Raw genomic sequence first — 13,395 nt, 5'->3', positions numbered from 1 at the left:
CCCCTCTCTCTCTCTCTTTTTCTTTCTCTCTCTCTCTACTTCTACTTAGTATTTATTTAAAGAAAATATAGCGCAGAACTACCATCCAAGATCGTACAATATACACACAAAAGTTCATCTTTGTCCGATTAATGCACTAATATGGTCTGAAGTATTACTGGCCGTTCGATCGAAAAAAGTAAATGTAAAAGTGAAGTAAGTTTGAATGAAGTATTATTACACCGACTGCTCACAGTTAGGCTAGGACACATCTCAAGGAAAAAATCGTCACCATATATTGTGGTAAAATACTATCACTTGAAATTTCTTCAGACCTTTGCCCTCCAAACTACTGCGAGAATGGCGGCCAGTGTTCTGGTGACAAGAAATGTACATGTGATGATGACCACTATGGGGCAAGGTGCCAGCTGGACAGTAAGTTTCCGGCTATAATATTTCTTAACTTTTGATTTCTCTTTTTTGTAAATTAAAAGTTGTTGTTTTTTTAAATCAGCATTACGTGACCCCGGTGCTTTCTTGTCGTACCTCCATTTTTTTATCAGTGAAAATGTGACATACTGTTTTCACTGTTATTGAAAATGGAGATACGACAAGAAAGCAGTGAGGTTGCAATTAGCGATATGCCAAAAAAGAGAGATGAAATTGGCACTCGATTGTGATGGTTTTATCACTTAAGTGAATATTGTAGTGAGTCTCTACGGGGTGCCCACTACGGCTGGATCGTGCTGATCGCCCGACTCGATCGCCTGGAACTGAAAACAAACACGTTTGTTTTTGAGGCGATCGAGTCGGGTGATATGCCCGATCGGCCGATCCCGTCCGTAGGGGGCACCCCGTAAAACACTCAATTAACTCACAACACAGCAGCTAACATGATCATGACTTCGCACGGACTTGGCTCACACGAAAAACACCACCTGACCCGACTGTCCTACTCGGCCAGTCGATTAGAAAACTCCGGTGAGTAAAGACCTACCACAATATATCTATTTTAAGAAAGGAAAATTTATATTAAAATAACAGATTGCTCCTAAAATAATTAGATCTATATATAATTTTGTGAAAACCACCATTCCACCATTCCTCAGAAAATTGAGAATAATGAGTGCCGTAAATAGAGACGATTATAACTGAGTTTGCGCCTGACTTCGTATTGATACCCTGAAGTACTCGAGGAAGTAAAGGTTTTCCCACAGGTTTTTAACTTTGGATAATATTGTAACGGAAGAGTTACATCCATTGGTTATGCTTTCACTTTTCTCAGAAACAGACATAGTTACTAAAGACGTTGGGTTCAAGGAAAAAGTGAACAACACCATCACCACGTCCGACCCGAACGTCAACCTTACTGCCGCTGGTGACGTCACGGTGATCAAATCTAACTCAACTGACGTCATCCAGCTCACCAATGGCGGTTCTGTGACTTTCCCGGATGATGAATGCCTGAAAGACTTGAACAAATGCACGTCTGGCTTTACTTTGACCCTGGTGATTGACGTTCTCACCATCAAAGACGACCCTCTGGTTATTTTGACAACGACAGGAGGCACACCTGGCTCGCAAGGTAGCTAGAGATGGTGCAGATAGATTATAACGTTTTCGAAACACACACATACACACACACACACACACACACACACACACACACACACACACACACACACACACACACACACGCACACACACTTACATACAATAAGAGATATATATATATATATATATATATATATATATATATATATTAATGTATACGTATATTATGTAATATATATAAACACACATTTTAAAGGAAGACGTATATCATAAACAAGCAAATTATTCCTTTTTGTTTGGAACATTTGACCAGTAAACCTCGTAACATGAGAAATGTTTTGTTCAATCAGGACGGATTCTGGACTATGAATGTCTAGAAGTCGAAAATAATCTGTTTGTTTCTAAAGGTCCCTGATCGGGTTTCTCTGTCATGACTAGACATCATACTTCTTGTCTGATTTTATTGTTGTCATTTTTGTGTACGTCTGTTCAATGTATGCACTTATTGGGGGCATTCAACCATTTTATTTCAAATTCTATAACTGTTTGATTCCTTTATACGCTATACTATGTCGTTTGGTTCATGGTAGATAATATCAAACATTTCAATTACTTTTGCATGTAAAGATTCACCAGCAAATAAGGAGTAGAAAAGTGTTTACTGAACAATGTTTACGTCAGTTGTTTTTATACACAAATTAGATTGTTCTAGTACAAATAACATTGTTTCTACAGGCATGAGAGAACTATCTAGTAAGGCAGCATTTACCTATGGATGCGTTTGAAACGTTACAGAAAAAAAACTCAACATATCAACAATTTAGTCCTTGCTTCTACGCCATTGAGACAAACTTTTATTCTTTCTAAAACTTTTCTCGAGTCTGAGCTGGTCGTCCGACAATGTTTGCAAAGAAAAATGAAGTCGCAGTAGTTTGTATTTGCGAATAAACAATTAAGGGAGTCCATTTTGCTCAACAATATTGGCGGATAAGAAGAGACAAAGTTTTATTTCCATAATCTTTTCATCATACGACATTTCTTTGGACTACGAAGCTTTAATCAGTCTCAGCTGCCTCTTAGAACTAAAACTTAATCAAAATGAATTGTGTTTGTGAAGTCTTTGTCAACATCGATAATGAAAAATAACACAATTAATGACTGACCCGGCAGACGTGGGACTGTTCTTTGATTGTTTTTGGTTGGATATCATTTGTACAGCCTCATTCTTAAAAAGTCTAACAAAGTTAAAGTAAGCACGTAAAAATACAACATAAACCCACTCTCTCGCACAGCTATTGTTCAGACAACAATCGCAATAATTCCAAAGCAAACTCGTCTTCTTGTTTAATTCTTTTTTATCCAGATTGTTAACGATAATTAGACCTCTATTTTCAGCGTTACTCGCATCTTTGTTTCGCCCACAGGCCTTACTTTGATCTATGATCGGTTGACTCAAAAGGTGACCTTTTCTGTAAGAACCCGCCATGTAGCCTGGACAGTGACAAGCCTCCTCAAATGGCAGGAAAATACTTGGTACAAAGTGACAGTTACCTGGAGCCCATCTTCTGGATGTGGGGTACGTAGAGCTTTGACGGTTATACAGAGAGTCAGTATGACATCAGATAATCGTGTTTCTAATTTCTGTAAAAGTGTGCGTTTTTATGCTTACCCTTGTATTAATATGTCTTTATCTCTCTCAGCCTCTCTAACTTTCTCTTTCCATCTCTGTCTATCTGTCTGTCTGCCTGCCTGTCTGTCTGTTTGTCTGTCTATCTGTCTGACTGTCTATCTGTCTGTCTGTCTGTCTGTCTCTCTCTCCCTCTCTCTCTCTCTTTCATTATATATATTATATATATATATATATATATATATATATATATATTATATATATATATATAAAAAAAATATATATATATATATATATATATATATATATATATATATATATATATATATATCACCTCTCTTCGTTTTTCTCTTTCTCTGTGAGTGTGTGTTTGTCTGTGTACTAGTCTTCTCCTTTTTTAAAGGTTACGTTGAGTCCAATACAAAGAGTATGATTGCCTTCCAAAGATACTTAACGCCTACATAGAGGAATTGATCGATCGTAAGTCTATACCAAAAAAAAGAGTTCTAGATTTTATCTCATAGTAATAAAGGTATAATAAAGGTATGCATTTACACTTCCTTATTAATTGTTTATTAAGACATTGCTTGTATCAAAAAAATTAGATTTTCTACAAAGAGTGAGACTTTTTTAAAGTGTCACTGCATTATACTTGTAACTCAGACAGCCCCAGGGAATATAATTGTATACTAAGTCATAAGTGTACTGGAAAGGGGGATGGGGGGGGGGGGGCTAAACGTCTCCTTAGCAGGGTGCCTCTCGTACGTCTTTCTGGTGTAGGTCCTAGATGTGAAACTTTTAAAGTCTGTTATTACTGGAACTTCTTTTCGCCTCTTTTTCCGTTCTAATATGAAATCAAAGGCAAGGTCCAGTTGCCTACTCGTGAAGAACCCCCGCCCACATCTTTCTGTTGCAAAACCACTTCGAGAGTCCCACCTAAGACTCATGGTCTGTTTGTGTCATGTTAGGGGAAATTTTTTTTTTTTAAATTTATGATATAATATTCTTTTTAAAAACAACGAACGTCACTTCGTCTTCCAAATGTAATGTCTTATCTAGAAAAGCGATGAAGCCATATTAGACAAGAAACAAAATGACAACGGTATTTGAATGATGGATTCCAGCTGCTTGTTGATGGTGTACTCACTGGCTCTGTCTTCGGCGGCACTTACGTTACAACTGGTGGATCGTCCAAGCCTCTGTGTCTGGGCTGTGGCCTCGTGAGCACCAAGGTCACGTCCACAGTCCTCATTAAGCTGATCACCACCGTGCACGTCTACATCTCAGACCTGACAAAGGCTAACGTGATTGGTGATTAACTATTCAGTACTCTTTTGTAACTGTAATAAAGCACCTAACTTTGATGGAAGTTAAAATAGCTTAAGTTGCTAACATTCTGATGTTGTTGGTTTCGTTGCTAATATCGATCCAGTAGGGTGTTGAGCCTTTGCCTTGAGTTTAATTAGTTGCAATATTATTTACTTGTCTGAATCAGTTGTTTTGCATTTGTCCAAGAAAAATGAGTTATTGTTAGCTATTATGATCAGCTACTAAGCTGCATTTACAGTAAGGATGATGACTCGTAGACTGCTACAAACTCCACCCTAAAACATATGAGTTTAACCATAAATGAGATGCATTTTCGTTTCTATACGACAGGTTTTATAAGTGTGATGAGTTAATTAGAATAAAAAGTGTTCTCTGATTGAAATAATCGTAATCAGCACGAATAAATCGTTAAATATCCAATGCATTTTGCATATTACTGTTATGCCCACTCTTTAACGTACGTTTCTTCTTGTGGTAAATTTATGAACAGCATGTCTTAATGCTTTTTATGCAAGTTAGATAACTTGGTACATGGTCCACAGATGTTGCCACCACGCCAGCTCCACCAACCACTACCGCAGTTTCCCCAGCGCCAGGTATGACAAGATGCAGAAAAGAAGCTTTATTCGTACTATAAACGAGGTTTTAGCTAGACTATTTTTCCGACTGAGATCATGTCAATGATAATGCCTGTCTGTAAAGAAGATGAAGATTGTATGATCATGATGAATATTGTTGTAGATGTGATCGGTGTTTTTCATTTGTTTGGGGGCGCTCCACTCTTACATGTTTTCTTCTATTTCTTCTCTGCTTTTCCAATGACTGAACGAACGTCACTTCACGGACCTTTGTGAAGTAAAGCACCCTGTCTCTGGCCACTCTGCCTACTCAAGTAATTTTGGTTTTAAACCAGGTTTTTATGTCTTCTTCCCTTTTTTTGCAAGGTCTTCCCCTTCTTCTCTTGCTTTTTACCCTTGATTCCACAGTTATATAGTTATTGTTTCATGACTTAATTGATATACCCAAAATAGTTCAGCTTCAGTCCTATCATGTTCTGGGAGAAATTTGGCTCTTGTATGCCAATCTGTCTTAGTATTTCTTCATTTGGTATTCTTAGTCTTCACGAATTCTAAGAGTTCTCCTCAATAAAATTTATTTCTGAAATCTGCAATCATTAATCTAAATGTTAATATCTCTTTGCTTACTAAATTTCGCATACCAGGCTTCGTCGGTATAAATTTCAAAGAAATGGACTAAGAATAATATATTATAAAATACCAAGGCTGACTTTGGCGCTCGGTGCCCCTGACTCTCGAAGATCAACACGAGCCTTTAGAACTTTTTACCGGAATTTCATTTCAAAATTATCTTACCATTGTTTTAACGGAATCATTGAATCTACTGGTTTTCGCACCTTGGCCGCATCTTTTGTTTTGAAAAGGACAAAAATACAAATATTTCCAAGTCCAGTTTCATGTGACATATTTTTCTCGACAGCTTGTAAGACTAAGCTGGGTATGGAGTCCGGAGCCATCAAGACTGACCAGATCTCCGCTTCTTCCAGCTTACCTGGACATGGCACAGAGAAAGCTAGGGCTGGGTGCTGCAAAGGTAGACAAGGACAACTCTCATGTCTAATTTCAAAGTGTAAATTGAATACCTTAGGAAACATTTTTGAATTTTGGCAATTATCTTTTATGGACCAACTGCAATTAGATATATTCGAAAATTAACTACAACTGGACTTTTGCAAATGGTTAACTACACGTGTTTTGTGGTCTTTTTTTTAGATGTGTTTATTATTATTATTTTTATTTATTTTATATTTTTTGCTTTCACATGTAACTGGTATAATGGTGGGTAGGATGGTTATAATGATTTTGTTGGAAAAGACAGTTGGGGGGAGGGGGAGCCAAAACAGTTACCTAGTAGCTTATTAACTTGATATTTTGCTAATGCAATGTTCTAATGAATATTAACATCATGGGTCCTTTTTACCAGCTATTTTAAGCAATTTTGAAAGGATTTTGAAGTTAACCATTACTGCACTCTAATACCTTTATTCTCTCTTATGACTTAGGAGAAGAAGATGGCGGGTGGTGCGCAGACCCAAAGGACCCCAATCCATGGATTCAGGTGGACTTGGATCAGGTGACTGCAGTGTCGGCCCTCAGTTTCCAAGTGCCTGAGCGTGTCTCACCCACTGGTATCCCCCCCAACTATGTCAAAAGGGTCAGACTGGAGTACAGGGACGCGAGCACCAACACAACCACATACAAAGCTTACAGTGCTGTGAGTATATAATTGCACCCAAAACAGTTCACACGTAACAACGTTTATCAGTTTTATGAATAGCTCTTTTTCTCAACAAACGTTCCATCTGAATATGTTTTTAAAATGTCAAGGAAGATTGAAATATTCAAACAGGACTTTGAGCTTTAAATGCTATTCAACGCAACGGTAGAGCTATCCAGGAAATCCAGAGACGCTTTTAAAAAATCAAAAGAATCTCAACAGAAACCGATAAGAACCCCTTTTCTCCCCTCCTCCGGTTTTTTTTAAGAGTTAGTAGTTAGTGTCTTAGAGTTATGCATAACAGGCTTGAAAACGAGGTGATTGAGCATGACTATGTGCTAATCTTAAGCCTTGAAAAACTGGGTGTCTTCAGAGGAAGTGGCAGAACCAGCATAGTACATGGGATGGAAAGACGGGCTATTAACCAAATGAACACCGGAACGATCAGCAGATGGACTCTAAGGTGGATATTGGAGCAGGGAGTGGAGCACGTAGGGCAATGCCCGGAATGCTAAGATGTTGTTACCATGATCAAGTAATCAAGTAATCAAGTCTCAGAGTACGTTAAAGCCGTGACGAACTGAAGTACAAGCTTTTTTTCATCTTGCCCAACCTGGATTTCTGAATAAGGAAGTTCTAGTTTTCAGGCAGTATTTTAACTGTAAAAGCAGTTATTACTTTTTTTCATCCCCTATTTAAAATGTTAAAACTGAATGGTCGTGGCAAATGGAATGGAATCAAAGCGCACATATGAAAGGCATAAAAAAAGAGGTGACTTGCACTAGACTAAGAGCAGACAGCATAATTTTTTGTCGGGTATGACGATTTTCAAAAAGTATTTTTGAAAAGTATTTTTGCCGTGGTTTCCTATTTTTCAATGAATAAAACCAAAGGAACTTTTAAACTTATGGTCACATTCTATGTCCTCAGGACTTCCCGGCGACCCTAAACGCCACAGTGGCCTACATCATTGAACTCAGACCAAAAGTAGTCACGGACTCGGTACGCATTTACGTCACAGATGCCCACGGTGTTGCTTGTATTCGCTTTGATCTGATCGGATGCGACCTTCAAGGTAAAAAACACAATAAATGATGCAAAAGTTGTGATTTTGTTTCATCGACTCTTTATGCTTGGAAATCAGTCGGCTATTAATTTTTGATTACTTAGAATACTAGCTTCGTTTAGTTAAATACAAATCATCTATTGTGTGTTGCTCTTTGAGCACTGCCATCAAGCTCAATAAAAATGTAGGCCAGCACGACAAGAACCCTCTGCGGCAAACTATATTCAGCAGCATTTTGCATAGATCTGTCATTTCTCTTTGTGGGTTACTCTGGTTGTATGTGCGTGAGTGAGTTTGTGTGTGTGTGTGTGTGTGTGTATGTGTGTGTGTGTGTGTGTGTGTGTGTGTGTGTGTGTGTGTTTGTGTATGTGTGTGTATGAGAGAGACAGAGGGAGAGAGCGAAGGAGAGAAGTTTCCTCTATTAACGTTTATGTATTTCTGTGTATGTCAACTTGTGTCTCTATGTTTGTTTGAATGTGGGTGCGTCTGTGCATGCATGCGTGCGTGAGTGCATGCATGCCTGCGTGAGTGCGTGCTTGCTTGTGTGTATGCATTCATGCATGCATGCGTGTGTGCGTGCGTGCGTGTGTGTGTTGTGTGCGTTGTTGTACGTTTGTTTGTGTGTGTGTTTGTCTGTATGTGTGTGCGTGTGTGTATGTGTGTGTGTATGTGTGTGTGTGTGTGTGTGTGTGTGTGTGTGTGTGTGTGTGTGTGTGTGCGTGTGTGTGTGATGCAGTTTTCCTAATTAAAATCAGAAATAGGTGTGCTTTCAAAATTTAAAAAATAAAAATAATACGTGGGTCTATGTTTCTTACGTTTGATTTGTTATCTGAAAATCAATCATGAAGAATATTGATATCTACTCCGAACAATCGTAAGCTTTTGATAGAGCAGATAGAACATTTGGTTTTCGATCTTGTGGACTTAGTAACTCAAAACAATTAGATATATCAGTTAGAATATTGTCCTTCTGAGGTTACGTTATGCCTTCAAGACTTATTCATGTGGTAATAAATATATGCTGTAAGGAATAGCGGATGTGGGGGAGGGGGTGGAATAATATATCTTCTATACATGATCCCCACAACTGTCTGTCTGTCTATTCAAATTTTCAGACGTGTGTCCAACAAACTACTGCCAGAACGGTGGTCAGTGTAGCGGGGAGAAGACATGCACCTGTACAGATGACCACTACGGTGATCGTTGCCAGCTGGACAGTAAGTAGTCTGTGGACTTTGTAGTTTGGCTGTGAATCTTTAGGGCGTGGGATACCAGATTTTTTAAATAGGGAAGCACCAAAGAAGTACAAAAACCTCAGATAAAATGTGTCGTAGTATTAACTTGTTTTAAGTTTAAGTAAGAGATTACTGCACTTGCAACACACATAGGCCGTACTGTAATTGCCGACGATTAGTGGTGTTGCCAGAGAGTAACACCCAAAAGAAAAAGAAGGTGGAGGGAGTAGGACAACAAGTGTTTTATAGGAAGGAATGAGAAAACCATACGACTTGTTTAAGGTAAAATAATGATGGTGCTATTGTAAAAGGTAGTGTTATTCATAATACCTTGACATGTGTTAGGAAAAAAATGCACCCAAGGCTGAAAGGGAATTTATTTCACAAGTTAAATCTTATAGGTGAAATGTATTTTATTTGAAAGGTACGATGTTGGAGACGTTTTACACTCTCATCAGCATCATCAACATCATCATCATCATCATCATCATCATCATCATCATCATCATCATCATCATCATCATCATCATCCTCAGCAGCAGCAGCAGCAGCAGCAGCAGCAGCAGCAGCAGCAGCAGCAGCAGCAGCAGCAGCAGCAGCAGCAGCATTCTCTCCTAAACGAGTACCTCCCTGCCCCAACCAACTATCAACCCCGCAGTATCACTACCATAATTTTTTAATACTTTATTTTCATACAGAAACTGAAATCACTCCTCAAGAAATTGGGTTCAAAGACAAAGTTAACAACACCATCACGACAACCGACCCTGCCACGAACCTCACCGCCACCGGTGATGTCACTGTGATCAAGTCTAATAAGACTAACGTCATCGAAGTGACAAATGGCGGCTACGTGACTTTCCCAGAAGACGTCTGCTTGCGTAATCTGGACAAGTGTACGTCTGGCTTCACTCTGACCCTGGTGGTCAACTGTGTCATTATCAGGGATGACAAGCTCCTCATTCTCACTTCTGGCGGGGAAGACAAAGGGAGCCAAGGTGAGGAGTTTACTTCCAGCTGATTATCAAGCAGTTGTTACTGTAGCTGTTGTTGTCGCTGTCGTTATTGTTGCTGTTGCTGACGCTTTTGCTGTTGTTGTTGCTATTACTGCTGGAGCTGATGCTGTTGTTGGTGGTGGTTGTGGTTGTGTTGTTGTTATTGTAGCTGTTATTGTTGCTGTTAGTATTGTTGTTGTGTTGTTGTTTTTATAGTTGTTGTTGTAGTTGTTGTTTTCATTGTTGTTAAAGCTGCTGCTGTTCCGATACTGTTTATTGCTGTTCCTGTTAATGTTGTTGCTATTGCTTCTGAACTGAGAAAAAAAACTACGAGCCCCGTGTTTTCAACTACGAAATACCAGTTCCCCCATCAGCACTTTGGTGGGATGAGACCATTTATTCTTTAAAATTATTTGATGAGCTAAAGAACCCAACACAGGATTCGAACATCAAACTCCTTGGAACTACATCAAGTTTGCGCCTGACAGCAAACTATTGGTTGGGTTTGTGTTAATAAGATATTTGTCTTATTTTCTTACAATACGTGTAAGAAACAAAATCTGTGATTTGAGTGAATACGAGATATTGCCCACGCCTGAATAATTCAGATTATTACAGCATTTTCATCTTCAACTTAGACAATCTTCATAGCGTTTAAAGGGGAAAGGGGGTAGATTTGCTCTCAGGCGAGGTGGATGACTTCTGCAGGCTCAGAATTAAGTCTGGGCGGTGTAATATTATTTTGCATAATACGTTTGAAAACCGTGTTTAACAATACTGTTATTCTTTCCTTAACCAGAACGGAGGGAATCAGAAATTACAACCAACAGTGTCTATATCATAACAAGTCTATGTTTCCTTTTTCTAGTGTAATTGGAATTATGCTTTTAATGAATTAATTCTTTCGGTATAGTACTTTTTAAAATATGATAGTTTACCAGTCAAATCACTTCTTGAATATTTCGGTACTAGTGGATTACTGTTGACTTTGATATTAATCACGGTATACACGTACTTGCAACGACTATTGCCTCGTAGGTTTGGGACTTCGAAATTGACTGTGATGAGTGAGTGATCACGATGAATTAAACGCAAAAATACTGAAAAGATAATGTAATATGCTGTATATTGGAGTTTTGTGCTAAAGTAGATAGCAAGTTCACAAATTTCATCCAAGTTTAGTATTACTATACTAGTAAACGCTCCAAAAGACCATAAAATGTTGAGACGCAGAACAAATCGTAGAAAAAGTAGGTATTTTAGTAAGCCTCCCCCACCACCTCTCTATTTCTATCTATCTATCTATCTATCTATCTATCTATCTATCTATCTATCTATCTATCTATCTATCTATCTATCTATCTATCTATCTATCTTTCTATATATCTATCCATCTATCTATCTATCTATCTTTCTATCAATCAATCTATCTATCTATCTATCTATCTATCTATCTATCTATCTATCTATCTATCTATCTATCCATTTATGTCTTTTATAAATTACCTACAATTACTGCTTTTAGTACTAAATAACGATATTATGTCAGGGTTCTTTCTTTACAGCACTTTTTATAATAACGTGAATATCTATCTTCCCAGGTCTCACGCTGGTGTACAATAAACTGACCCACAAGTTGACATTCACGGTACAGACAAGCAGCGTGACCTGGAAGTTGACCACTGGCCTGAAGTGGCTGGAAAACACGTGGTACAAGCTCACAGTAACATGGAGCCCTGCTGCTGGTTGCGGGGTAAATAGATTGATCCAATTGTCGTATAATTTGCTACTCTGGCCATATGTCTTAATGCATTGTGGAGAAGTCAGGAGCTCGCCAAAATAATGAAATTATTATTATTATTCCAACATTTTTCCCGCTTATTCGACATCGACAGTTTTTGGTGATTTTGTTTTCTTTTGTTTTCTTTTGTTTTTTAGGGGGGGAGGTTCAACAGCTTTTATGGTCATTTAAAGCATTTCGATGTGGATTGGAAAAAAAACGCTGAGTAAAGACACAGAAATGTAAATTTTCAGTTTCCAAGGACTTTCATGCTATGAAAGTCATCGAACTTTGGCGGCCATTTTCTCTCTCATATTACCTGTGGAACTTGGCGATCCCCTCCCCCTCCCCCATTACTTTATTCGCAAATATCTCACTTTTATTCAAGATTAATCGGTACTTTTACCTCTAAGTTTAGCAGACAAATGAACAAGCTTTAAGATGATACCAATAACTTTACATGCCCAAAAATTGACGACGGCCTGATTCCACCTCATCTTGTAATGGTGGAAAAAAATAATACAAATTTAACGGAAGTGAGGACTATAGAGGGAAGGGATACCAAACTGAAACAAGTAAGATTTTTGTTTGTTATAAAATTATTGTGGCATCCAGTAATACAACACATTCAAAAGTGCATTGTTTAACGATCAAAATTTAGGATAGGAAAGTCATCCATGAGAAGTAGAGGTATAGTGGATTGGATGGAGGAGAGTCGATTCTGACCAAATCATTCAAACGTTTTGGGTGTGTTATTTTCAATGTTTTTTTCTTTTAGTTTCTTGGAAGAAATACATCAGAATAAGTACTTTTAATAGTTCTGACTTCGCTAACAAATTTTTTTTTTAAATTATAAAATACACCCACTCACACGCGTGCGCACACTCACGCACGCACGCATCCACAAACGCACCCATGTACGCACGCACGCACGCACGCACGCACGCACACAAAAGCAAGCAAACAAACAAGCTAACCAAGAGATTTTTCGGTCAAGAAGCTGATAGGAAGACAGACGAAAAATAAAAGGGGTAACAACAAAATAATGGCTACTGTTGTTTAGAAATGAAATGATGCTATTTTTTCGAGAGATGTTTTCTTATAGAACGTAGTATTGGTCTTTGGTGTCAGTAATTATTAACTACGGCCAGTGTCTCGCTATATCAGGGTAAAATGTTGTCTCTCTTTTCTCTCTCTTTCTCCTCTGCAGCTAGTGGTAGACGGTGTTTTGACCGGGTCTGTATTTGGCGGGGTCGTGACAAGCTCAGGCACCTCTTCCAAACCACTATGTCTGGGTTGTAGCTACGTCAATACCAAAATCACTTCTACAATCCTCATCAAGATCATCTCTACTACGCACGTGTACATCAAAGATTTAGTCAAGGCTGATGTTGTAGGTGAGTTATATGATGTGGCGGGATAAGATCATAGAATTTGAGACTTATATATTTTACTCAAATTATAAGGAATCTTTTTGAAATGACAACTTCTGATGTCGTTGTTGGTGAAGTTAACAATTTTGTTGTTGTTGTTGT

General features: G+C 38.3%; 1 protein-coding gene across 1 annotated transcript in view; it reads left to right on the top strand.

The window, feature by feature from the left end:
• LOC101852371 overlaps positions 1-13,395 on the top strand; it is a gene marked incomplete at its 3' end in the record, with an annotated part of 64,598 nt that overhangs the window by 30,216 nt on the left and 20,987 nt on the right. The window contains 12 exon segments of the mRNA XM_013081469.1: positions 313-414; positions 1,265-1,564; positions 2,958-3,109; positions 4,285-4,471; positions 5,032-5,085; positions 5,987-6,100; positions 6,570-6,781; positions 7,715-7,859; positions 8,966-9,067; positions 9,784-10,083; positions 11,682-11,833; positions 13,071-13,257. Of these exon segments, the coding sequence (XP_012936923.1) occupies positions 313-414; positions 1,265-1,564; positions 2,958-3,109; positions 4,285-4,471; positions 5,032-5,085; positions 5,987-6,100; positions 6,570-6,781; positions 7,715-7,859; positions 8,966-9,067; positions 9,784-10,083; positions 11,682-11,833; positions 13,071-13,257 (2,007 nt within the window).

This window comes from Aplysia californica, unplaced genomic scaffold (assembly GCF_000002075.1).
Source record: "Aplysia californica isolate F4 #8 unplaced genomic scaffold, AplCal3.0 scaffold00007, whole genome shotgun sequence".
In the NCBI taxonomy this organism is placed as follows: domain Eukaryota; kingdom Metazoa; phylum Mollusca; class Gastropoda; order Aplysiida; family Aplysiidae; genus Aplysia; species Aplysia californica.
The sequence above is the reverse complement of the archived record's forward strand: the minus strand, read 5'-3'. Positions and strand labels throughout refer to the sequence as shown.